This window comes from Protomyctophum bolini (genome assembly GCF_963924005.1).
Source record: "Protomyctophum bolini genome assembly, chromosome: 6".
NCBI lineage: Eukaryota > Metazoa > Chordata > Actinopteri > Myctophiformes > Myctophidae > Protomyctophum > Protomyctophum bolini.
Genome location: NC_137867.1, coordinates 25,999,307 through 26,023,925, shown reverse-complemented (window position 1 = coordinate 26,023,925; position 24,619 = coordinate 25,999,307). Strand labels below are relative to the sequence as shown.

Sequence of the window (24,619 nt, the reverse complement as noted above, 5' to 3'; positions counted from 1 at the left end):
TTTTATAGGGCAATAGAGGTTTGTAACGAGTGCAGTATTGCTTTCAAGACCATTTCTAATAGTGAAGGCAACATCCTCATGGCTAGGTTGTTTTATTACATGTCATGCAGATCAACAGAGCACATACTATGGCTGTACTCTGGTTCGTCTCCCTCTAATAGATTAAATCAATTGGTTCGAGTGTTGCACCCATAATGTACAGTATCTATGCATTATGTGTGTGTGTGTGTGTGTGTGTGTGTGTGTGTGTGTGTGTGTGTGTGTGTGTGTGTGTGTGTGTGTGTGCGTGTGCGCGCGATCCACCTCCTCTCGTTCACTCCATCGTATGTTGAGTCGTTGAGGCTGGCAATAGGGAATCCTGGAGGCATCATCAACTGGCCCTCTGGAGCACTATAGGAGATCAGCCCATCTAGAGAGAGAATTCAGAGATTACCTTCTAAATACACTGTATATGTTTGTGAACCCTGGCCTATACAACCCTTTAGCCAGTCATCGACACACCTCAGACTTAAGACATAATCAGCCCCATTAAGAATGTCATATGGTATGACTAAACCCATGCGGTAATACAGAATACCGATTACACCTGGGTCTGACCACCTCTTAAATTCTCAGCTGTGTTGCCATGTCTGTTTATTATAAGCGACTTTGGGCTTCTTTTTCTGTAAAGTTGCTTGTAAATATTGGTAGTTGTGGTTGCTTTTCTTGTTTCTAAAGTACTTATTTGGGCTTTTCTCCTAATCCTCACAAAGTGACATTGCCATGTCACAAGGAGATGAATGCATTTGCCCAACTAAGGACCCTAACCCATTAATCCTAAATGACAGGTTTGTGTTTTTAAATGTTTCAATAAAATGTTTCAAAACATATTCCACAATTGTCACTTTTTTTTCTCCAAGATTCCTTTTGAAAATAGCAGATCTACAAGCTCACAATGCATCACATCATGATCACGACGCATTGTGAGCTTGTAATTGGGCACCACGTTGGCACAAAGGGTGGTGACCAAAATCTACAGTATGAGATCCCCCACATTTGTATGTAAATTATATTCTGCACAGCACATTCTATACTCTTCTCGAAGAGTGAGGTTCTAAACTAAACGGGGCTGTCTGCCTGTCAAAGGCAACTGAAATGCTATTTATTTCCAACTCTCTCTTTGTGCAGTGCATGGGGATATATATTTATAATGATCATTATAACAATGTGTAAGAAAATATTTAAAAAGAAGGAAGAAATTTATATTTGTGGACAAACAAAATATTTTGGAAAATTTAATGTGGTGTCATTAAAATTAATCTTGATATGGCAGACTCACTATCTAGAAAATAAAAACATGGCACTTCATTTAGAAAAGGTTGCAGACCCCTGTTATAGGCGCTTCTTTTGGGACCTATTTACTTGTTTGTATGAGACATGGCAACAGCATGCGCCTGCTGCCAGCAGAGCTTTTTTCTGTGGTAAAAAGTTGAGATTAGAAACGGCTGTTCTTTCATTTCTCAACCTTCTTTAAAAATTAAAACATCTCCATAATCCTTGGGAAGTTTGCTTTCATTCGCTGTATCACACCCGATTAAATTCTACTCCAGTAAAACGCTACATGATACATTATGCTATTGTAATCCATATATCACGCGAAATTGTATGTTCGGGTTAGACGATTCTGGGAATATTACGCATGCGGATTGACAGCCTATATGCTGCGTATATACTCGCAGTTCCATTCCGATCTGAAAGGTATAGGTGCCATTTCAAAGGCTTAGTTATTCATTTATGAATCAAATGAACTAGAATAAAGATTTTTACAGCTGTTTTCCAATGCTTAGAACAGAAAAATTGTATAGCCTACAGCTGCTAAAAACACAGCTTCTAGCTGCCAAATTAAAAAAACATCTACTGTATATTCAAGGAGAATTTGTAAGTAACTGTGTGTGTGTGTGTGTGTGTGTGTGTGTGTGTGTGTGTGTGTGTGTGTGTGTGTGTGTGTGTGTGTGTGTGTGTGTGTGTGTGTGTGTGTGCGTGCGTGCGTGCCTGTGTGTGCGTGCGACCGTGCGTGCATGTACCTTCCCAGGGACATCCGTACAGCTCAACTCTCATACAGACAGTGGTGGAGAGCTTGGTGACAGGAATCAGTCTGACATAGCGGGTGATGACTGGAGGGTGCAGGTCTTTATGGACTGAAGCATAGGCATTGATGTTGGCATCCATTACCTTAGATTGTCAGGTAAAAAAGGATAGAATATGTAGAATATGTAGTTTTCACATACACACACACACGACTGTCGACTAAAACTAGACTAAAACTAAAACTTTTCAAATGACTAAAATTAAATTACTTTTATTCAAAATACTGTGACTAAACTAAATCCAAATGTGCTATCAAAATTAACACAATTAGCTAACATATAGCCTATTTATGTGATACAGTATGTGCTCTTAGTTTTAACTCCATCCTTCATTCAAGCTTATAATAGAATTAGAATAGTATTATCATTCATACAGTAAGTGCAACATTTACCTAGTTGTGTGTACATTTGGCCAAGACTGAGATTAACTACTGTTTTTTGTCTTTTCTTTTTTGAGTTTGTCTTGTCTTGTTTAAAAAAAAAGACTGAGATTACTGTGTATATTGTACTACACTATAGTTTGAGATACAAACTTCAATATCACAGTGAGTAGTGGGAGAACAGTGTAATAACAATAGAACCAAAACATAATCTTGAAAACAATCTTCTATCTAAAAGCAGAGAGAGTAAGTGAGTGAGTGAGTGAGTGAGTGAGTGAGTGAGTGAGTAATGCTGCGTTCACACTGGCAGATACAAAAGATGTAAAAATACAAAGCTACATATTTGTAGCTGAAGTTGAAACCAACTGAACTGTTTTGTAGCTTTGTAGCAAATGTCAGATCTTTTTATCTTCATGTTGCTGGCTTCCATTGAAAAAGAATGCCAGTAGCCTGTATCTTTGTAGCTGCCAAAGCGGTGCGTTTGGAAGTGAGGGCAACATCCTCATGGTTAGGTTGTTTTATTATATTTCATGCAGATCAACAGAGCCATTCTGTGGTTGTACTCTGGTTCATCTCCCTCTGACCCTGACATGATTGATGGTTCCGTCTTCTAACTAACATCCTCAACACCTGACCTTTGGCAGAACAAAGCCATGCTCTCCCTGTGTATGCTTGCTAGCTTCAAAGTGCCATTGTTCAAGGCATTTAACCCCCAACAGCTCATTTGGACCGACTCGGTCAGCCTACAACAGGAAACGAAGGCGGCAACTGTTGACACGCATGAGATGGTGTTTAATGGTGGCCTAATGGCGTTGCCAGTGGATGCTGAGGTCACCAGGAAGTGCCCTATAAGTAATTTCTTGTGGTAGAAGTTTGAATGACCAGAAATGGCTCATAATGAAATATTAATACACAAAAAGCCAAATACTTTTCTTTCCGTCCTTCCTCTTTCACCTATTCTTTTCTCAACTTAAATGTTTATCAGATTAACACATTTCCTCCTTCACTTTTTCCTCTCTTTCTTCTTACCAGTTTTAACTACATGAGCAATAGAGCATCCCTATTCTGGGGATGACAAAATAGGGTAACGTTAGGCAAAAATGTTTGATCTACAAGCTCACAATGCGTTGCAATACGATGTAATGTGAACTTGTAGCTCAGATATTTTTAGCAAAGATATTTTTTGTGGAGAGAGGAATGAGGGGGCTGAGGAAAGACCCCTGGGAATGCTGGTCAACAGTATACTATAGGGCAGTGATCTTCAATGTTTTTCAGGCCAAAAAACCCCTAGCTGAGAGAGAGAGAGAGAGAGAGAGAGAGAGAGATGAAGCTGGGACCCCCACTATAATCGCATAAAATCCTGTTGCAAATTTATATTTTTCATAGATAGCTTCATAGACTTTGACAGCACTATCAAGTTGGATTCAACTACTTAAACCCTCAAACAAAGCCGAAATTAGCTACAAATTCCTTGCAGTACTATGCATTGTGACTTTGTGAGCTTGTAGATTTTTGTATAACGTATTCCACAGAAAAGGGATGCTACATCATGCTAGGGTTCAAGTTGTTAATGTAAAAATAATTATCACACAAAGATTTGTTGCAACTCTGAGGACCCTCTATGGGTCCCGGACCCTCTGTTGAAGAGCAATAGAGTTTAAGTGGTTAGAGTTCTTACATGTTGCAGATTTACATCGCAGTTATGAGCATGTTTTAAATACATGAATGTGACAGAAGTTTCTATATTTCTTACAGTTATGAGCATGTTTTAAATACATGAGTGTGACAGAAGTTTCTATATTTCAAAAGCAAATCTCTTTGGGACATCATCTAATTCTCCATCCCTTCCTCATCCCTCTCCTCTCACCTTGTTGCCCAGTCTATTTTTCCAGGACTTCCAGGTCAGACCATCTCTGCTGTAGTTGAGGCGGTAGGCACGTGCAAACTCATTCCCTGAGCTTCTGGCGAATCGCCCCTGGGTCCCCACTATTGTCAGGAAGGTCAGCCTTCCCAGATCCACCTACAGGGACACATGTTTGATTGATTGAAGTATTTATTAACAGTTTGCAGAATGGGTACATTTCACATGAAAGCACAACTCAATACAAAGACTGTTACCCACTGCGGCTATGCCCGATAACAGGCTCGACAAGCCAAAAGCTTATTGATACTCTGGTCTCGATAAATGCCGAACCGGGACCCGATTTTCGGGCTCCATCCCTACCCAGGGAGCAGTTAGGGAGGGTTTAAGTGTCTTGCTCCGAGCCACTTTAATACTATGCCATGCCTAGACTAGGCAGCCTGGAGGCGAACCTTCTGATTCAGTGCCTCTCCACCCATTGGATGATTTGATGAGCTATGTTATGATGTGCTATGATATGTTTTTTGACAGGATAATGTTTTTCCATAAATGAATGCCCTACTTTGTCGCACAAGATAAAATAGTGTAGCATCTACAATCTGGTAAATCTGGCAATTTAGTAGTGAAAAATGCCAATCCATGCTACAGTATTTTCATTATTTCAGATTTCTTTTTAAAGTGGAAATAGTTAAGCGTGTCCCTAGGTTTTTACAAATATTTATCTAATGAAAAGTATTAGCAAAAGTATGTAACTAAATAATAACTGCATTGTATCCATTGGAACACAGCTCCTTTATTATATTACCTAAAAAGTAACTTTTTTGGACACGTCCGACACAGACAGCGACGATATATGATATGATTGTTCATGCTGTACTATATACTATATGAAATATATATATATATCGCTGTATGCAGGTCTGTACTAGTTTAGTTTAGTTTAGTTTATATGTAAATGATAACAATATGGTAAAATATAAGAAATACAGAAAGCAAATATACAATAGGAAACAAGATTAGAAGTGCCAAAAAAAACAAAGGGGCTTATCAAGTGGCCTTCCTATAGAAGCTACCAGTTGAGCTTAAATAACAGAAATTAAGATATCAATAATATTGGTAAACCTAAGGATTATAAATAATAATAATAATTAAAACATAAAAAATATTCTAATAATAAATATCAAATAATAACATGACTATGGCGTATAGACAGAGGTGTATAGACAGAGGCACAGAGCATATACAATACAAAGATTGAAAAGGTACAAACCTGTAAATATTGACTGTCTGATGTGTCTGAAGGGCACCAGGCTCCATCTCCCTCCTCGCGGTTGAACCTGGACACATTAACTGGTTCAGACTGTACGATGTGTGGGCACGTCATAACTAATCCAACTGACGGCTTGCTAGGACATGTGTACAAGTCCTAGCGCATTTTCATTGATATCAACCGAGAGAAAATATTCAGATTTTTTTTCATTTTTTTTTAGTTGGCCTGTCCTTCTGCACCATACTCCTTGCTCTTTCGCGCATGCGTGTTGTCGTTCACATCCCCGTTTACCGTTCACAAAGAAAGGCTCGGCGCGCATTATCTAGGGAGCTCTCTGTGGTTTTGACCAGATGGATATACTGAGGTCTTCATTTCTGACTTCAACATGCCTCTCGTTCAAAATATGAAGCGAGTGATCATCAGCGACTTTTATCTTAGCGAGGTAAGCAAGCCGATTGTGTTGAGTGATTCTCAAACTTTTTCATAGGACCCCCAAAATTAATATGAACTTGGCCACGGACCCCCATCGGAAAATATGTTGTGCCAGGGACCCCATACAAGATTCCAAATCTTTCCATTTTTTCCCAAGATGTGATTGAAAATAGCTGATCTAGTAGATCTGCTCATTTCAAATAGCTGATGTAAATTAACTAATTTTGTTGGAACCCAATTGGAACCCCCTCAAGGACCCCCGGGGAACCCCTGACCCCTCTTTGAGAACCAACGCAGACTGCTTAATAGCTGATCTACAAGCTCACAACACACCGCAGACAAAACACATTGTGAGCTTGTAGATCTGCTATTGTGGGCCGTGCTCGGCACATGAAGGAGCATAAATGAGGCTTAAGACAAACACATTAGGTACCATACTTGGACTGACCTGGCATACTGAGGGCCCGTGGTCTCATACCATTGACTGGATGCTGTGATGTCATCATCTTTGATCCGGCCATCCTCCATGCCCAAGACATAGCGACAGTGTACTGCAACACACACATGCACGCGTGATGTAATCTCTACATTGTTGCTGCCAGACAGAAACCTATATTATACCTACATACAACTACAACTTCTTCCGTTTCCCGTAAATTAATTCCCTACTTCATCATACAAGAGTGTCACACAAAAGTAGTGAAAAGAGCAGATGTACAAGCTCACGACGCATCGCATCGTGACGCGTTGTGAGCCAATTTAAAATGTTTTAAAACAATAATAAAAAAGGAAATGTTTTGGACATAGAGCACCGAAGTCTGACGTCCCTGTCAGTAGACGGCGCTAGTTTGTGTACTTTTTATTTGCATTGAAATCCCCACCGATCATCCCGGCCTTTTCACTCATGGATATGAAGCATCGACTGAAGGTGGAATTGTACAAATATACCCAAAGAGTAACACAATTAGCGCTAGAAACGAGTCAAACAACCCAGAGACTACATTCGCACAACAGAAACTGACATGTTAATTAAGTTTTTTTTATATATATATTTAATGTTTCGTGGTTACTACGAGTCGAGTCACTGCCAGTTGAGCTTACGTCAACGAGGTAATGTGTTGCTGGGCATGACGTATATTAGCAGCGACATTGCTTTCATACCCTTGTAGTTTCAAAGGCTTTTGCGGCCACATTAATTCCATTTTCTCCAGAAACTGGCTGTATCAAATATGAATGGACATCATTAACGACGCACAGCCACCCCCCTGACAGAAAGACCGGGATGATCGGTTTATTTTTCAAACACAGCTCTTATATGAAGCGACCTAAAATCCCCCTATGGGGATTTCAATGCAAATTAAAAAATACATGAACCTGTGGACTGGCGCCCTCTACTGAAAGTGATGTCAGACTTCGGTGCTCTATACGCTACAACGTTTCCAACCGACAACGATGTGTGTGTGTGTGTGTGTGTGTGTGTGTACCAGGGTCTATCTGTCCATAGGCTGCTGTGACGTGGAGGATCAGCAGCAGGAAGAGGTGCATGATGGTCCGCCGATCACACCAACACACACGCTACATCTCTGAGGGAGGGAGAGAGAGAGAGAGAGAGAGAGAGACAAAAAACAGGAGGAAATGGAAGAGGATTAATATAATTGTCAACAAGGCCACAGACGATAAGAATAAGAAAGACAGACTAAAGCTCCGTTCACACTGAAGAAGCAGAAGCCAGCTTTAGCTTCGTGGTCCCATGTTATCTCTATGCAGAACAGCTTCTGCGTTTAAAAGCTGGAGTGTATAGCTTTTTTTGTTTTTGCGTTTTTTTTTTCTCAATGCCTGGGCTGACAGCGAAATAGACTGGCTAGTAGACAGACAGAAGGGTACCCCGATAACAGCCAGACACTACAGGAGACAGGCACCCAGACAAAGCAAAACTAGACAGACTGTGGCTGACAAACAGATGGACTAAAAGACAAAGACACACAGAACCAGGTGGCTATAAGTAGCTAATGATCAACACGATGTCTCCAATCGACTCATTGTTTGATTGAATCTCATAATTTAAAGTAGTTTGGTGTAACTGCATTACATTACATGTGCATGCTGCTCTTTTATAAGCCCCATGGCTAATAAAAACAAAACGGATTAATGGCATTTTCAGTCGTGCTTTTGTTGCCTAGTTAGACAATTAAAGGACAATTTTGAACCAGAATCCTCTTTGTACGGTGTGGATAATAAAACACTATCAGAACACTCTCAGTAGCAAGATTGAAGGATCTATTTAGTTCCTAATTATCAAGGATTTAGCTGGGGACACCTGGAACCCACTCAAAGACCTCTGACCTCTGACCCCACATTGAGAACCATAGTATTAGGCCTATTAGCACCTGTGCTGGAAATTGCTCTCCAATAAAGTGCCTTAATTGCAGAGTCGAACGTAATCGACGCAAGTATGCATACTCAACGGAGGGTGAGAGAAATTTCTCCGTTGCGTAGTTTACGTGATCTGTCTTGTTCCATCGGGTTGAGATCTGATCCCGAGCCTACGCAACCATATTGCTTGCATTGCGTACCTTGCGTCGAGGACACCCTGCCGCCCACCTGGAGGCAGCAGAGAGCAAGGTTTTGTTTCCTGCTCTGCTCCTACCCCCGAAGCAAGAGGGAAGCCACTCCGTTGTAAAAATAAACACGAACAGGCATGGCTATCTCACATTATTTCACTGGACGCCAACATGAAAGTTAAACAGGACGACGTTGTACAAGCTATGATATAATGATAATTGTATATAATTTATAGTCTCCTACATACTTCCATTTGGTGACAATGTGATGTTTAGAGACGCGACCAACATGTACTATTACAAATGCTGTTTGGTTTGTTGTGAGTGAAACAAGCGAACAGGTCTATGAAAACAAACCCAAAAGAAGTAACCAGGTTCACCACTTGAGCCTGATTACATCAGCTATTTTAAAAAAGAATCATGAAAGCAAGTCCAAATAAGCAACTACACTACAGAAATAATCCCAAACTAAAGCAACGGGCAACTATGGATATTAAGCTATATGTACAGCCCAAAGTTGCTTATATTAAGCATAACTGGCAACACTGCAAACAAGCGCTGTCAATATATCATTTATACGTTTCATCCTAATCAAGGCAATAAAAAGCATGTCATCTTGCACCATGAATGACCTACCACCTGTTGAATCAGAATTCAGGACGCCGTCAGAAGATGTCATGATAGTCATCTCCAGTCATAAGACATGATGAAGAGCACTGGCTTTTGTTAAATAATATATAACGTTAAATTTTAAGTGAAAAAAACGATTACTTGTAACAGAGTATTTCTCCATAATAAAGATGGCTAGCCAAAGCTACTGTAGATGGCTAACTAGCCATAGCTGCTGTCACCATAGCATAGTTATAAATAATATACTCTAAGTTGTCACCTGTATTAATGATTGTTGTTGGTCCATCTGCTTGATCTTCTTCCTCAGGAGTTCTCCATCACAGTTTATGATGGCAACAACAACGGGGGGAAAAAGACCAGATCTATTCACTTCCTGAAAATGCAGCATTGCTTTTTGGGACATAGTGTCACAGCTGTCATCTTGTGGACGAGTAGATGCTTGCTCATTACACTGATAATAAAGAAAACGCAAGACAACGCAAGGACATATGTATGTATACAATAACCTTGCGTTTTTTGTGTCGTTTGACTCCCCCACACAAGGAACAAAACGGACTATGTAGAGGCCTTAAGACCACTGTGGGTTGTTTTGTGACAGACAGTGTGTGTGAGCAAGTGTGCGTGAGTCATTTCTCCATGTTATTGCTTTAGAGCCGAGAAGTTTATAAAAGTTGAACTCAAACACAGGCCTACTCGGAGCTGTTATGCAATACAGAACTAAAGGAAGCACACACACACACACACACACACACACACAAATAAACGTTACCCTCGCCTATTCCCAGCCATGAACAATGAAACCTAGGCCTAGCTGTACTCTTTTCCGATCCACACTGGATCGGTACTCTTCTCCGAACACCTGTGATTCTCGAAAATAATTTATACTTTGGTGTACGACAGTGTCACAGTAAAACATTACTTGAAACTTGAAAATCTGTTCATTTCGGTGAGCAAAGCTGTCGGATGACTAGTATAAATTAGGCTTAAGTGTAAAACGCTTTAAGCCTGTGTCTCTTCCCTCTATCTCCATCATTCATCAATCTGAGGTCAACATCCCCCAACTATCTGTCTCTCTCCAGACTGTCTGCAACTGGCTTTCTGATTCAGCATGCACAACCAGTGTTGCCATGTCTGCTTATTATAAAGCGACTTTGGACTCTGGCTTGTTTTCTTTGGAAGTTGTGGGTTGGCTTGTTTCTAAAGTGTTGTTGCTTATGTGGGCTTGCTTTAGTTGAACTACTTTAAAACTATATACACTGGCTATTAAATAGCATATTAAGTTCACAACATCTGCCACATGGTGTGAGCTTATAGATCTGCGATTTTCAAAAAGAATTGTGAACCACTGCACTGAAACAATTTTACAACCTGCTGTATTCACTTATTTGGGACTGTTTAATTAATCTCTCAAAACAGATTATGATAACATCAGCACCACTGCCCAAAACTTGTAGTGTTGTTGTTAGTAGGAATAAATACAGAAGCAGCCAGGAGGAAGTGGACTTAGAAAGGGGAGGAGCCAAACTAAGTCCCTGTTTTTCTCTCAGTTTTTTTTTAACCAAATGAATCCCATTTTTCTTATTTTTTTAATAGACCTGGTTGCTTGTTTCTCCTACAAAATCTGGCAACATTGCACAGAACATCATCAACTCACTAGAGAACACAGCTGGACAGGAGAGACGGGGTAGACTATAAGACAGTGGTGGGAAAAGTACTCCCATTTCTTACTTAAGCAAAAGTATCAATACTACAATGTAGAAGAAATACTGTAAGTATGTCAGTAAGTTCAGAATTAAACATTTACTCGAGTAAAAGCACAAAAGTATTGGTATCAAAATGTACTTAAAGTACCATAAGTAGAAAGTGCTTGTTATGCAGATATATAAGCTCACTTGTAGATCGGCTCTTTTCAAATGGCAGAAATGTATATAGGGCTGAAGTGGTTAATGTATGTTTTTTAATAATAATCAAAATCTACAAAGTAACTACCGGTAGTAACTTAAACATTTTCAAATAATTGTAGTGTTGTATTTGCCTCTGCAATGTAGTGGAGTAGAAGTACTGAAAATGTAAAATACTCCATACTCCAGTAAGAAGAAAAACACAAAGTCACACCTGTGTGAACTGAGTGGTGCACCGTGCATATATACATTTATTGTTACAGTTACTGTGCTCTGTACTGTACTGTACTTTGATTATTTTTGGAAAAAATCTTTGCGAAATGACAGAGTTACCGTGTGGGCCCTGTGGGCGTTCCCGGAACAACCAGAACCCCATTAACGTGCGCAGGGGGCCGGCCCGGTTCCGGCGAGCCTTCCCTCGTGTAACAGCTTACACAGTCATTGATATAGGTTGTTGTTTTGGGTTTTTTGGAGAGTTTGAGAAACAGAGAAAGAGCAAGATATTAAATCTCAGAGACAAAGGGAAGAGAGAGAGGGGAAGAGAGACAGTTCAAGAGAGAGGGAGAGGGATACCTAGAATGACAGTTGCTTTTCGTGCAGCTGTTTTATGTAATGTAAATGTTTTTTTAGTCAGAGAAGCACTGAAAGAGAAAGAATGAGTGAAACGGGGGAGTAAGAGAGGCAGAGAAAGAGATATGGGGGGAGGGAGAGAGAGAGACTTTAAGAGCAGCACCAGAGAGCGAGCAGGAGCTTTATGTAATGTGTTGGCTTCTGTAGGGGCCTGCTCAGATTCCTCTACTGTTGCTCATCTTTCTCTACTATCACATGACTAGGGAGAGGGGGGGGGGGGGGGGTATGAAAGAGGGGGAGAGAAATGGAGAGCTGAAGATCACAGAGAGAGTGAAAAGAGGAGGGAGAGAAATGGGGAGAGATAAATAGAAGATATAGGAGAGGCTATAAAAGAGTGAAAGAGCTGAGGCTGCATGCTACTTTTGAATGTTGCATAAGCCTAGTTCTTATTACTGTATTCAAGTAGGCATTTCATTCAGGTATCCTAGTGTTCTAGCTCAGAGCAATGAAGATCAATGGCAGGAAAATTTACATTTGAAGTTTACTATGAAAACCTGCAAAACCTGTCCGTCCGTCTGTCAGGTCAAGCGACCATATATGGCCGTCAGCCCATTACGCCTCATGACACGTCACGCCACCATATGGTTGACCATATATGGCCATCTCCATATATGAATATCACGACACTGACCTCATCAAATCCTGGATAGCCATACATGGAGAAGGCTGGATCATCACCTAGATCTGCATATATGGAGCCAGCCAGCAACTCTACATCTGACATCAAATTGCCGAACCGGCTCTAAAATAGGAGTATGAATCGGCCCTTAGATCTCCATATATGGAGCTGATCTGTTATGGCAATCCATATGTTGATCCCGCCCCACCCGTCCTTCCTCTTCGATGTCTCCCTTTTGACTGATACCTGTCCATTCAACAGGCCCGAAAATTAAGGCCCGGCCCTACCTGGGCCCTCATCAAACCCTGTACACTCAAGACACTGCCCCCGGTGCCACCCTTAGATATATGGAGCTGACCTGTTCTGACATTCAATATGTTGATTCTGAACTCATCAAACCCTGTACACTCAAGACACTGCCCCCGGTGCCACCCTTAGATATATGGAGCTGACCTGTTCTGACATTCAATATGTTGATTCTGAACTCATCAAACCCTGTACACTCAAGACACGTTCCATATGGCCAGTACAGAATTCATTCTACATGTTGATCTGACCCCACATGCCAAAGCGCCAGCCCAGCAGTCTTCCGTCACCCAGGCAGATGCATGCACGCGACCTCGTCGTTTCTTGACCTCAGGGCGTCTTACTGGTACTTTAGTCAAATCATAGAAATTGAACAGCCGTGCCTTAATTTCAGATGAGCAGATAACTGTTGCAAATTGAGCAATGATATAGCACCTCCCATTTGGTGGACATTTTCAGTGGTTTGTTGGTTTTCTTTGGAGTTTAAAGTTGCAATCCATAGATTTAAGTTCTTCCTGGGATTCAAAAGGACACAAACCATTTCTACTACTAAGCTAAGATGAATGCAGGGATCTGGTAGGGTAGATTTGGGTGAATTGGGTCTAAATTGCTCCTTTGAAGAGTAGGTAGACCACTTCCAGTAGTTATATTAGTAAAGAAAAAAAAGGGGAAAAAATAAGTAAAATAACGAGGCTTGCAGTGACAGCCTCAGCCTCAGGCTCAGAGCCTGAGTTTTGTCCCATGTAGTTGTAATTTTTGTACTCTTTTCCCTTTTCTCTATGCTCTGCTATCACCTGACTGACCCCCCCCCCCCCCCCCTCCCCCGTCTCAGGGGTCGAGAGGGAGAGAAACAAAAACAAGCATCTAAAAAACAGACCCAGGGAGAGAAGTCCCTATACCCTCCCTCCCCTCACCAGACCAAACATGAGCCAAAAGCCTCAACATTCCAAACATTCAACGCAACCCAAATCCCATTCTCTCTCGCGTGCACTCTTTCGCTCATATACACAGGAATCCACATGCCTTACGCACGCACTCTGCTCTCTCTCTCTCATATTCGGAAAGCAGCATTACTGCCTGTTCTCTACATAACACACAGCACGCACGCACGCACTCTGGTTGGGAGGTCAATGAGGCTGAGTTCAAGAACTTAACTGACACCAGAACAGAACATTGAAGAGTAGTGTGTGCTGTACATAATTTACTGTAGATGACACAGACAGAACCAACATTAACACATGATGCAAGCTGCTGGGGTAAATAATGACAAACATTAGACAGTTTATGGCTACTTTCAGGCAGATGTTTTAACCGTCTGGGTAATTGCCTGGCCTTGGCCAAGTTGACTATAGTTTGCTGGCTGGTTGATTGGCTTAGAAGCTAGCTTACTGTCTGTTTTTGTAGTTCATTGTCTTGCTCCCTGCATGACTCATCGGTTTTATTGCAGCCTGCAAGCTGGCTGGCTGGTTTCCTGAAGACACTTTTTGTCCACCAGATAACTTAATTTCATGACTGCTTTACTGGCTTGTTAGTTTACATTGGTGGATGTAGTCTGACTGTCCCACTGCCTCCCAGACTCCCAGACCGTCTTGGTAAATGTCTTGTCTGACTGGTTCTCTCACACAGGCTGTGGCTGCATAGCAGGCCATCTGATTACACAACACAATAAACAATGTAAGACTCAAGTGCTCTGCAAGCCCGCCCGCACACACACACACACACACACACACACACACACACACACACACACAAAAGTCAAAGTCAAAGTCAAAGTCATACAATTTGTCACACACGTTACCGCAGTGAAATTTGTTCTCTGCATTTGACCCATCTCTTGGAGCGGTGAGGCGCAGCCAAGGAGCGGTGAGCTGCAGCGTGCGCCGCGCTCGGGAATCATTTGATTAGTAGATTTGACCCCCAATCCAACCCTTTGATGCCGAGTGTCAAGCAGGGAGGCACTGGGTCCCATTTTTACAGTCTTTGGTATGACCCGGCCGGGGATCGAACCCCGACCTCCCAGTTGAGCCACAGCCTCCCAACTGAGCCACACACACACACACACACACACACACACACACACACACACACACACACACACACACACACACACACACACACACACACACACACACACACACACACACACACACACACACACACACACACAATGAAGGAGAATCCACACATCAGAGAAACTGTTTACACAAGCATGGTACAATACATAAGCATGCTCTTTCAAAGGGCTTTATTAGCATCTCTCTCTCACACACACACACACACACAGTACAGATCCTGACAGAATCCATTGAGCCAGAGTGTCCACACTCCACAGCAAGCTGTTCTAGACTGTCATTCAAGATAACGCACAGTTCAGTGACTAAGGTGACAGGTCATCAGTTCAGTAACTTGGGACAACTGTAGGAATGTAACGGTGTAATCATTTTTCAGTATACCACCATGGTATGAAACAACCACAGTACTGATATATCCTACACATTTCCGTGCAATATATATATATATATATATATATTCACTTGCGACTTGTTGCGACTCGCGCGAGTCATGAAAGTAAACTATAATAACAGTAACATTTTCTGATTAACGTTACTCTCTTTTACTTACACAAATGTTATTGGCATGTACGGTGTATGTGGACAGTGTCCACTACAGTATATGCATGCCGATTATAATGTGTGGCCTACCTATCCGCTCCTATATACAGCTTTTGTCCCAATCACATAAATTCAGTTGTTCATGAGATGATGTCTGATGATGTATAATGATAAGAGGGCCCCTCACTTCACACTGACACAGGTGTGATTTTTTTAATTGGAATCCTAAAAAGTAACTTTTTTTTCCAATTTCAAATACATTTATTTATATTAAGACATAAAAAAGACAAACATTTTTATAAAAGTCATTAGGCTATTAATATAGACTGAAGTAATTAAAGTCATGTTTGCATTGCTTGGAATTGTAACAGCTGAAATCAATAATATATCAGTATTCCCCGGGCGCCAGTTGCCCATATATGCTCTATGGAGGGATTCACCAGAGTAATACAATAACAAGGTTTGAAAAAGAGCTTCAAACATCCGAAGAATCTGGGGTGTGCTTGATGCAACTTGTCAGGCCCTTTAACAGCCACTCACTCACTAGTCAAAAACATTCTAGTCAAGGTCAACAAAATCAAAACACACAATGTAGGATTTTTAACCAAGGAAATGTTGTATTCTCATTTTACCAGTTGAGTGCGAAGCCAAAATGCACACAGGATAAACACCTACTTTTATTGATGAGGAGTTTGATGTGTACATATGTGAATCTTTCTCAACCCAATGCTTTGCTCTTTTTACACAGACGATTTACAGACATTAGAGATGTTTACAGACTTTATATGATTCCCATAAGTAAATCCAATCTGCGCTGAAATGCTGAATGTGAACGTGTCACTTCAAAGTTCAGACAAGGTCTGTCCTCGTAAAGAATACAGACACTGAAGCACAATACTGTAATGTGTAGGGCAGTTATGTGTGGTTGCAGGGTATACTATACACCTATGACACCACACACACACGCACACGCACACGCACACGCGTGCGCGTGCGCACACACACCGTATATGCCCACAAATGTTTAGCTGCAGGGTATACTATCCACGTCCTATAACATACTGTAAAGGGCTGTCACGAATCTCACGATCATGACATTTTGCCAATTTAATGTAGTTTTTGACATTGAACATTGGAAATTTGGAACATATATTCTAATAATCACAATTCCATTGAACTTTTAGGCTTTGTAAACTAATTTTGCACTGGATATCTGTCAGCATGCATAGTATAGTCATATAGGGCCTGATTCACAACGGCGTTTACGGTGATAACATGACGTGAAGCTAGCGGAAAGGCATTTACGTGGATTTCCCACATTAATTTGGAATTCATGGAAATGGCCGTGAACTTGACGCTCACGTACGTTGGTCGGAAACTCCGTCAATTCCCACGGGACGTCTTTAGGTGGCGGAGACGGCCCAGACGGGAGACATTTGCGGAAGCATACACGTGAGATTTATTCAGAAGGCTTTAGTCTTCATGCTGAATCAATAAATTGTTCCCAAATCTCAGATAAAATATGTAGGCATGTGTCCCCATGACATATTGGTCGATCAGCACAAAATAAATGATAGCCTATATAATAAAAGCTGAGTGCACTTGTATGCCTAAATGCATGCATTTCCCCATACAGAAACTGCCCCTGCAAGCCCGACACCTTTTTATTTATTCATTAGGATATTACTATAGCATGCGCGATTGCGCTTCTCACTTGACAGCTTTCTACTCGCAGTGCAACGGTTGTGAGCTTGTAGATCGGCTCTCGCGCATGTTAAAAAACAAACTCACAATTATAATAAGAACACATAGGCTTATCTGCATTCTGCACTACGAATAAACATTGTTTAGTGTAGTAATGCCTGCAGTAGGCGGCAGGCCTATTGAAATTGTTTTGTTACGGAGCTCCTTGAGTCAGTTGACTGTCGGTCGGTGTGTGTGTGTGTGTGTGTGTGTGTGTGTGTGTGCAGTGTGTGTGTGTGTGTGTGTGTGTGTGTGTGGGGTGGGCAGACAGCAGCGTGCTGCCGATCCGATTCACATTGGAAAATGAATGGGCTATATAGCCCTGTATAAAAAATAGAAGACCACATTAGCCTGGGAGGCGGCCTTTTTTCCGACAGCATTCTAGCCGACGGGGCAACGGTCCGCTCCGCAGCTCCACATGCGCTGCTCCCGTGCTTGCAAATATGAAGGACAGACTTTATAATCATGTATTGATATTGATCACATGCATGGATGCCACACACAGAATAGTTTAACTCACTGGCTAAACTCACTGGATTATAATTTCTTAAATTCTTCAGACAAGAGGATCCCAATTATTCACTTATGAATGTACTAGAATTTCGTGCGCGCTACGCGCGCACTCATCCCAGAGCGACTTTGCCACGCACTATGGGAAGAAATAAATGGCGGGAGTTGACTCCACATGTAGTAACGAATGGGTTATTGGAAATGTACCATTGTTTTGTCCTGAATATTTCCACAGCCTAAGTACTAAAGGATTGTGACTGTGGGACAGACATACAGTCTGACATACAATAGGCTACACGTGTGCACAGTGAATAAACAATGACCTATATGCCCAGAGTTCTTAAATTAACATAGTTGGATTTTAACAGAAAGACAATGCCATAAATCAGTCAAAGTAAGTGACAGACTCAACAGTAGCACACAGCATGCAAGGCAGCGATGCATGCATGCAAACATGTTTGTCCAGCTGAGATTTAGTGTCTCCATCTCTCTGTGGAAGAGGTTGCACATGACCTGTACGGCCACACTGAGGCGCTCCAACACAAACACAGACACAAAACAACACCACGCTGTTTGTCCAGTTGACCCAAATCAACACCAATACCTAGCCTGTTTGTCCAAAACACAGTATCTGCTGGCCACGTGTCTACTTCGCCACAACCTAATGTTAGTAACAAATGTAGGGGAGAGCCGCCAAGGTTGTAACGCTTCACGGTTGTAACATGGACGTTATATCTTGATTGGTCAACGCCACCATGACGCCATCGCGTCAGTATGTGTACAGCAACGTACTCTACGTGGCCAGGAGTTTGAAGTTTGAAGTGTTTACCTTCAAAATGCGTCTAATTTTACACCTGGAGTATATGTGTGGTACAATTTTTGTCTTTGGTGTTGGTGAATAAAAATCCACATGGATGTGTTCATGCTTATGTTCTTCATTAGTTTGCATCGTGTTTAGACGGAATTCACGTTCATTCTGGTCTGTAAGCAACTGCAAAGAAAACTTGCAAAAGCGGGTCATTTGTAACATGTGTTACAAATGGTCCGCTTCCATTCAATGCCATTATATGTAATATTTACATATTTGACATATTGGCCAATATTATATGTTCTGAAATGGTATTGTATCGTGTAGTGTATTCTGAAATTAGTTTAGGGTTGTATAACGTTGTACAACTCAATCAATCAAACGTTTGTTTAATCAATGTATTGCCCCATTGAAAAAAAAGAAATGGCCAAACTGGTACTGGTACACCCGATACTATTTAATATTTCCCTTATGTTTGATACATTTTCTTATCACATCCATGGTATGAAAACAATGCTAAGGAGTTGCTTCAATGAAATGTAATAGCTTTAAGCTGAAAACGATATGTTTAATGGTGTTTTTTAGCGTTGTTACATTTATCATGCATGCCGTTACAATTATTCCGATATGCGCAGCAAATGTAACACTGAAACAGCGTCCACGTTCGGTTTAATAACTCCCGAGCTGTTGTGTGTATTGCGTGGTTAAAAGGCCGTGTGTTTGTGTTGTAAACAACTCATGTTATGTCTGCGCACACTGTATGTTGCTATGGCTGCTGACGTTAGCATGTGTGCTATCAGGCAAAAGCTGAGATAGATATGCAACTACTACTGGGGAAAATGCCATACAAAACACAACACCTAATTTCGGAATGTTATTGTGACCTATTGAGCACAATCAGACCATCATGATTTGCTTGCTGGACCTATAATTAATTTATTAGCATTAAATGTCCACTCGCCCATCCAAAAGAAAAGCAAGATGGCTGCGACAGATTGTGAGCGCGACGGACTACGGAGGCCAGGAGGAACAGAGCTGGTGACGTAAGAGGCAGGCAGTGTTGCCAGGTTTGCGAATTGTAAGCGAGTTGCAGTGTATGCAAGTAGCGTGGTTAAATTCCTTGTTTCTCGGCGTGTTGTGGCACCCGTTTATCTGCTGGCTCGATCGTGATTTTCATAAAAGTAATATTTGCAGAGTAAATAAGAAACTTGAAGGGCTAAAAAATAGGCTATGTCAGTTGGGGGAGGGTGGCGAATTTATTTTGCATATAGAGATGTGTGGTGAAAGTGTGGTTCGGTCGGAGATAGAGCATGAAGAATGAGTATGGGTACACCTTTTCACTTGTATATATGATAGGCTTGTACTGTTCTTTATCGCGCAAGCCATGCCCCCCTCCCTCTCTCCTCTCTCTCTCTCTCTCTCTCTCTCTCTCTCTCTCTCTCTCTCTCTCAAAAGACGACTTTTGCATTGACATATATCCGATATTTTAAATATCGGATAGGATAGCCTATGTTTTACCTCTGACTGCAAAGTGCAAAGGTATGAGTTGGTCCCGAACTTAATTAAATAAATTATAATTATATTGTTTCAGCAGCGGAGCACGCACCGTTGTGGACATATTAATAGAGTGCGGGCTATATTCATGCATTGACCGCGGCTGTGAAGCCGCATAGTCTGCGGCTGCAAAGCCTTTTTTCTTTTTTTGACAGACCAAACTGCTGTCTGCTGAGTCATGCTTGAAGCCTTTTATGGTGCGATATGGGGCGTGGATCAATGCAAATGAGGTTGTCGGGTGCTTTTCCGATCACTTTGCACCCACTGCATTCAGTATGACATACACCTGCGATACGCCAGCGCACCTGTGGTACACACCGCTCTCTGAATAACACGTCATCTCAACGTAGCTTGATCGGACGGATAAATACGATATCTGTTTCCGCCACAGTGTAACGGTGGCGGATTTCTTTTTAATGAATCAGGCCCATAGTGTCCCTGGCCTTGCAGGGTAGCCTATACATCTACAGTATAATGCATCTACAGACACAAAAAGATATCAACACACATGTATGCATATACACAGAGGGGCGTAGCACCATATTCTGGGCCCTCGGAAAAGCAATCACTGTGGGTCCCCCACATACATTTTATTTAGTGTTTTTATGTGTAATCCAGGCTTTTGAGGCCCCCCACACCCTAGGGCCCTAGTGTGTCACACTTTCCCCCCAGTCCAACGCCCCTGCATACACAGTTTACACACACAAATAAACACAAGGCATGTAGCATCGCTCTTATCCAGAGCGGCATAAAGTGCAAAGTGTAATGAACATTTACTGCATGTGCGTGCATGCATGCACCTAGATTCAGGTATGTAGAGAATGGTTCATCTGTCAATGTATGGTGTTTATTTGAAGATATTCGGTATGTCTATCCAGGGGCTCCATGATACAACTGTATGATCAGGCCAAATTGATCTATGCTTGTGACGTGATTAAGACCATATAGCCTACACAACAAGTCTAGTTTCGCCAACAACCAAGTTGACTTGACTTAGCAGGGTAAAACAGAGAATTAAGACACTTCAATGACTTTACTGAAACCAAACAAAATAAACAGTATTTATTGAAATTATATTACTGTAAGCAAGCCATATTGAAGATGATTGAACAGTACAGGAAACTGAGGAAAGGCTAGATATTGTCTGAGTTCAGAGGAGAGAGCCATGTTTAGCGACACTGACTCTGCTAACAATCAGTTAACAGATAATGTTTTTCTAATGACACAATGAGACACAGATTATGGCTTGGCAGCAGTGTAACTGTAAATATTCACAAACGAACACAAAAGCAGCACTCACTCTGTCATTTAAATTATTCAATAATCCTTGTTCTCACTGTAGTCACAGCTACTATTATGCAGCTATTGGCTATTCTTTGTCCCTCAGACTCCCTCTTTGCAAGTAGCCCATTACATTTGAAGCCCAAGTCACTCTGTATTTTGGCAAATAATGCCCAGTCTTAACTAAAATGTGATTTTACTGCACTGGCTGTTTATGACAGACATGAGTTTTGAATAATTTCGGATGCTGTAAATTCTACTTGTTGTTGCAACCATTTAAGTAAAACATACACATATTTTGAATTATCGTCTACTGAATGTTTATTGACATGGAATTGCAATGAAATATGATCTTCTCATAATTGGAGCTTTCATTTGAATACAGGATTGTAAAATGGTACAACTGAAAGAAGCTGTTGTGGATTGGGTGGGTATTATTGACAGGGTTGACATGACAATTACTGATACAATCTCTATAGGCTCTTCTGCCTCCAGTACTTTATGTCTCTGTATCTACAGTATATATGGCTCTGTCCCTACTAGGATCATAATATGTTAAACGGCATTCCACCGCACATTATCCTTTTAGTTATGGTTTGTTCTGGTAGTACCAGAACAAACCATAACTACGGTAGGGCTGGCTGTGAGACTATTCCCCTTTATTAGTTACCAATATGTATTCTAGAGGCACAGTGAAAGGTTAAAATGCAGATCATCACTTTTTCCCTCTACCACCCTCTCTGTCATCCATACATATTGTCTATATATCATAGTGTTTCTGTGATTATGCAGACCCACTGAATCAATCAAATCACCATTTTGATAATAAAACTATTTATTCACCACACCGACCGGTCCTAATTCCTAAATATGAAGCAATCAGTAGTTGCTCCTTTAGCCTCTCTCTGTGTTGGGGATCCAATTGACCTATTTGCTATTTGCATACCCACAACCCTGCAGTTTCAGGTTACATTGCTTCCCTTCGAGCTCACTCCTGGACACAACACATAACAGTGACTAGTCTAGTCCTTAAACTGGTTACAATGTGATTATGTCACCCATCTGCAATTCTGCATAAGCTATGGCCAATGTCATGCAGGGATGACCACAGATGTAGTTTAATTTAATTCGGACTATAAACCCTTTGGGTTTTTGTATCTCACATTCGCAAATAGGTTACAAATTATGAATCAACAAATCAGTAATCAAATCATTAATTAATGAAATGCACAGCGGTCATGCAAAAATAGTGAAAATAGTAGACATACAACCTCACAGTCACAACAGATCGCCTATAGCTCTTTGTGAGCTTGTTGTAGATCTGCTATTTTCACTAGACTATATTTAGCATTTATTTTTTATTTCTTGAAATTTTCTCAGAAAATATCAGGTATACAAGCTCAGTCAAAACAGCTAAGTTATCTAATGTAGAGCAACTTATAAGCGAGGCAAAAAAAAAAAAAAAAAGCATTGCCCTGAACTCTCTGTGGCTCAAAACACAATTATTAAACTAATTTACATAAACGTCACACAAGTGATTGTTCGTTGGGTCAAGTCACCTGTCAACCACATGACGTTGAAGCAGCCAGAAATGAATAGGCATCAATTGGGCCTACTATAGCCCTCATAGCTACCGTTATCCCAACAGCCTGGAGTAACTTCATTTGACTGGTAAATGTGGCAACCTTGCCTGTTCGAGACTAGACTCTAGTAGTAAACAGTACCAACTATTGATCTAACAGGAAATTGTGTTTTTGCTTGCCTCTCTCGTTAGCATATTTAAAAAGTATGACATGCGAGGAAAAAGGTGTCAGGCTGAACTTAACTGAAAGTTCTTAAAGACAACATAGGCTGTCGTCCTTTCAGAATTCACGTGATTAATTTAACGGCAGCGGTGCGTAAAATGTGTTGTCTCTTTTATGAAGGTCTAGTCTAGATAGGATTCTGTTCACCTATTATTTCCATCTAGGCCTACAGCAATTCTCACAGTGCTGTCATCGCTGTCACGAGATGTAAATGCCAGTCTTCCAAAATTCCTCCAAATATTACAACGTCCGCCGAATCGCCGATGCTCGTGCGTAAAAAGCTGGCTCCATTCTGGTTCGCAACAAAGAGGCCAACAAAAACAGCGATGGGGAAACTTTTGTCTATTCCACACAACTTCACACTCTTAGATTATGAAACGGCGACAACATCCAGCTATTTACCTGGTCGCAGTTTCTCCACAAGATCCCGACGACAAGGTTATTTCTTTTCCCTTTGTCTTCGGAGACACGCGGCGATTAAACAACTCAGATCATTATCAAGAAAATTGATATCGGTTGGGGTATTGTAGCAACAATGCATCGGAAGAAGATTTGCACACTCCAAAAAAAGTTTCTATGTACGTTTTACATCACATCCCGCTTCCGCCGAGAATGAGGAGGAGGAGGAGTGAAGGAAGGGAAAGGGAGGAAGGGGCAACTTGAGCCCATGTGTGAGCTAGCGTGCCGAAGTGAGATCACGGCGTTCTTGAGGTGCTTGGTGCGGTCCTGTAATGTAGTAGGCTGGTTACATTACACATTCACTAGCAGGGGTTTTCAGGCCAAGCAAGGACCCCTTACAAAAAAACAGAAAACTATTATATTGTGTAATGTGCTTGTGCAACACAATTTAATTTCATTATATTTTTGGAAAGAAAATATTTAACATGCATAATTTTATGAAACCATGTATATATTTATTTTTTGAGAAACCCTTCCATGCAGCTTGAAAATATACTTTCAAAGCTATAGCTCACCACATTTAGCTGATCTCACGTGACCTGTCTGTTTTGACCATTGAGAGATTTGTTTATGGAATTATAATTATTCCAATCCACAGGTTTTTCTTTTCATTGCTGTAGGCCTAATATAAATTTGGAACCTCAATATCTACGCTGTTTAAGCTTTAGCTCCGAGATGAGCTCTTCTCGGAGCTATAAACAGATGTGAGGTTACAAACGGAGATGCTTTAATATGGGATGGCTGCAAGTTCTGCTGCAGCTTTGATGGCTTCATAAATGTTGTGTCAAGATGTTTAAATTAAATGTTTGTTTGCTAAGCATATTATCTTTGCAAATGTGTTGGATTGATGTTATTGTGTATTTTTACTATTTTCAGACATTTACATTGTAAAGACAAAACAACAACAACAACAACGTTAATCACAAAGATTTGGCAGCCCCATTCTAGTAACCATTGGGGAGTGGGAACCCCTTAAGGGTCCCAGACCTCCTGTTGAGAACATGAGGTCCTTCCTTGCCATACTGTTAATTATTCAATAACTCAATCAATGTAATCTCTGTAGTGTTCAATTTCCTAAAAAAAATAGTTTATTTACACAAGTTGGTAGGCTATGTGAATAAGACCTTCTGA

General features: G+C 41.1%; 1 protein-coding gene across 3 annotated transcripts in view; it reads right to left on the bottom strand.

Annotated features, from left to right (window-relative positions):
- The window catches only part of ddr2l (discoidin domain receptor family, member 2, like), a 39,839-nt gene extending 16,209 nt beyond the window's left edge, over window positions 1-23,630 (bottom strand). For all 3 annotated transcript variants that reach the window (XM_080766126.1, XM_080766128.1, XM_080766127.1), the window contains exons 1-7: window positions 23,432-23,630; window positions 7,554-7,652; window positions 6,518-6,620; window positions 5,638-5,704; window positions 4,374-4,526; window positions 2,064-2,211; window positions 304-409 (exon numbers count right to left, since the gene is read on the bottom strand). In XM_080766126.1, coding sequence (XP_080622252.1) covers window positions 304-409; window positions 2,064-2,211; window positions 4,374-4,526; window positions 5,638-5,704; window positions 6,518-6,620; window positions 7,554-7,614 — 638 coding nt within the window. In that variant the 5' untranslated portion in view covers window positions 7,615-7,652; window positions 23,432-23,630. The remainder of the gene's footprint in view (window positions 1-303; window positions 410-2,063; window positions 2,212-4,373; window positions 4,527-5,637; window positions 5,705-6,517; window positions 6,621-7,553; window positions 7,653-23,431) is intronic.
- Between the last annotated feature and the right edge of the window lie 989 nt (window positions 23,631-24,619).